Source organism: Frankliniella occidentalis, unplaced genomic scaffold (assembly GCF_000697945.3).
Source record: "Frankliniella occidentalis isolate FOCC.00 unplaced genomic scaffold, Focc_3.1 Scaffold58, whole genome shotgun sequence".
Classification (NCBI taxonomy): domain Eukaryota; kingdom Metazoa; phylum Arthropoda; class Insecta; order Thysanoptera; family Thripidae; genus Frankliniella; species Frankliniella occidentalis.
The window spans coordinates 245,628-248,192 of NW_026267188.1; the positions used below are offsets into that span (position 1 = coordinate 245,628).

Below are 2,565 nucleotides of genomic sequence, written 5' to 3' on the forward strand. Positions count from 1 at the left end.
TGAATTTGTACCTTCATTCCAACGTCACGACTTCTTGTTTTTTTCTACTGGGGGGTGGGGGGCGGTGGTGGACTTGGTGTTCTGTTCTGTCGGCTCCCGTGATGCTGCCCTTGTCCGGATCGGTTGGAGCGGGTTGGAGCTACAAGAGCTAGTCTCAAACAGGACGTGGCGCGCTGCTCCGCGGCCTCATCTCATCTCACTGGGCCGCCCGCCACATAGTCCACCTAGTCAACCCGCATCGCACATCCCGTAGTCCTCAGGTCTACCCAGCACCCGGAGACATTGCAGCCCCCAGAGTCTGTGGGGATCCCGAGTCCGTGGACGAGTCCTTCCCGGCGGCTACCGGAGGCCTGACACCAGCCCGTAGGCCCCTGCGAGGCGGGCCGTCAGGGCGCGCGCACGCCCGGCGGGTCTGCCGACCTCCACGGCGCTCTGCTGCTCGCACGGTGTGTGTGCTCAGCTCGCGTACTCTTCTGGCCATCTGACAGTAGAGCGGCGTTATTAATGGAGGAAAACGTCGAAAAAAAAACACAGCAGCTTTTTAGGAATCTAGTATTTTCAGTACTTTTCTTCTGACAACATTTATTTCAAAGTTAAATTATGTCATCTGGTTGTTGTTGTTGTTGTTGTTGTTGTTGTTGTTGTTGTTGTTTTTCTTGTTCTTGTTGTCGTCGTCGTTGTCGTTGTTATTCTTTATTGCCTGTTTGCTGCTTGCCGGCACTTCAACCATACTCAACCATATGCAAAGGTTTTTCTTATAAATGGTAAAGGTAAGGACATTTTTTAGAATCATGATAAATAATATCATTTGATAAATTCTCATTCTATTTTCGGAGGCGGAGTGGCCAAAGCCGTAGTGTTTTGATGACACCTAACCTCTAACCTCAGTTATTCTTGAGCACTTTCTTAGCGGCAACCATTTCATTACAAATATGTGGAAAATATTTCTCAGGGTTTTGTTTTGCCAGACCACATGTTAGCGTTTCTTTGCTACGTTATTACGAAGTGCCCGAAACTAGCCTTTATTACTCGGCCAAGCTGAAGCTTTTTACTGATGTCAGTCATCTTAGTGTTTTTTGTTCCGATTACTTAGTGATTTTACCTGCAGTAAATTTCAGTGTGTATTTTTGACACACAGTTTAGAAGGTTTTTGGTTGTTAACCTCAACACTGGTTTGGTGACCACTATTTTCTTTGAGTTTTAGTCAGCACTTACCAATCAAGACGCGTCTATAAGACGAAAATCCGTTCAAAAAATCAATATTGGTGATATATTTTCATCAAATTAATGTATTTGCCGGTGTTTCCCGTAAAAAATAACCACTTCTCCATTGATTAATCTCTTAAAGTGCCAATTTTTATTGTCTTCAGCTGACTTGTCACCGACAGTCCCTCTCACAAGTGTGCGCAATCTTTTGTCCCAGAACTTGGCCTCTGACCTCCCCGACGCCATCCCCGTGATCCACACGATGGAGACCCCGGACGCTGACGGGGCACCACCCTGCAAGGCGCCTAGACTGGAGGACGCAAGGGTGCAGCAGCTGCTGCGGGACGTGGACGCAGGAAGGCAGGTGGTGAAGCAGCTGCGGGGAGCAGTCGGCCAGCTGCGGCAGGTGCTGGAGTCTCTGGACCACGACCTGAACTCGGCGGTCGCTCAGCTGCAGCAGGTGGAGGCGGCTCTCGAGAGGGGAAAGCGAGGGGAGGCCACAGGAGATGCACCTGACTTTTCGGCAAAGCAGTTGGAGCTGCAGCGACTCCGCGACGCTCTGCGCCCTGTGTTTGTACACTTTCAGCTGGAGAAGGTAAGACATCAAAAGTCCGGGCGAGCTTTCCATGCTAGCGGGCAGTATTACTATAATAGTGGAAGGGGTCTGTTCTGTGAGCCCAGCTGAATGTTTTCTACCTGTCTGCTCGCAGTCGCTGCTTTCGCTGCCGGACCTGCCCCTGCTACGGGTGCTCTCCTACGTGCCGCGCAAGGACCTGGGGGCCGTCGGGGAGGCGAGCCCCCGTCTGGGCGCGCTGATCAGGGGGGACTCGTCGCTGTGGCGGGGTGGCCTTCGTACCTGTTCGTTCTTTAACCAGCATGAGCTGTTGAGATTTTTGAGGGTCACACCGCCTTTCACCCGCATGACCTTTCGATCCAATCGTTTTTCTCGCCATATCGTGAAACTCCCCAGGTGGGGAAGCTAGAGGCTGTTCACCAGTGTCACCGGGCTGTTGAATCGGTGACATCAACATTTCTTACTCTGCGATATATCTGAAGCTGTACTCAACTGATTTTTCTTGCAGGTGTCCGGAAACATGGCCGTTTAACATGCTGGAAGTGCTCGGCGCCGACCCTGACTGCTGCACCAGCATCCTCCGTGAGTTTGGAGCTCGTCTCGAGCATCTGAATATCGTGGGGATACACCGCGGGCTGCAGGTGTTCCTCTCCAGCTTGCGGCATGTGCCCGCTCTACGCAGGCTGCGGCTGAGCTTCGAAAGCTATAACGACTGGTGTGACTTCAGATGGGCAAAGGTGAGGACACTCGCCGCCAGGTTGGGCTCAAGTCAAACACGCGCCGCC

The 2,565-nt window shown here is 52.0% G+C and overlaps 1 protein-coding gene across 2 annotated transcripts in view; it reads left to right on the forward strand.

The window, feature by feature from the left end:
- The first annotated feature begins 676 nt into the window (after positions 1-676).
- LOC113207262 (uncharacterized) overlaps positions 677-2,565 on the forward strand; it is a 31,923-nt gene continuing 30,034 nt past the window's right edge. Inside the window, exons 1-4 of one of the 2 annotated variants that reach the window (XM_052267720.1) lie at positions 677-770; positions 1,424-1,801; positions 1,917-2,176; positions 2,289-2,517. In XM_052267720.1, the coding sequence (XP_052123680.1) occupies positions 762-770; positions 1,424-1,801; positions 1,917-2,176; positions 2,289-2,517 (876 nt within the window). In that variant the 5' untranslated portion in view covers positions 677-761. The remainder of the gene's footprint in view (positions 771-1,423; positions 1,802-1,916; positions 2,177-2,288; positions 2,518-2,565) is intronic. The other variant, XM_052267721.1, reaches the window with a different exon arrangement.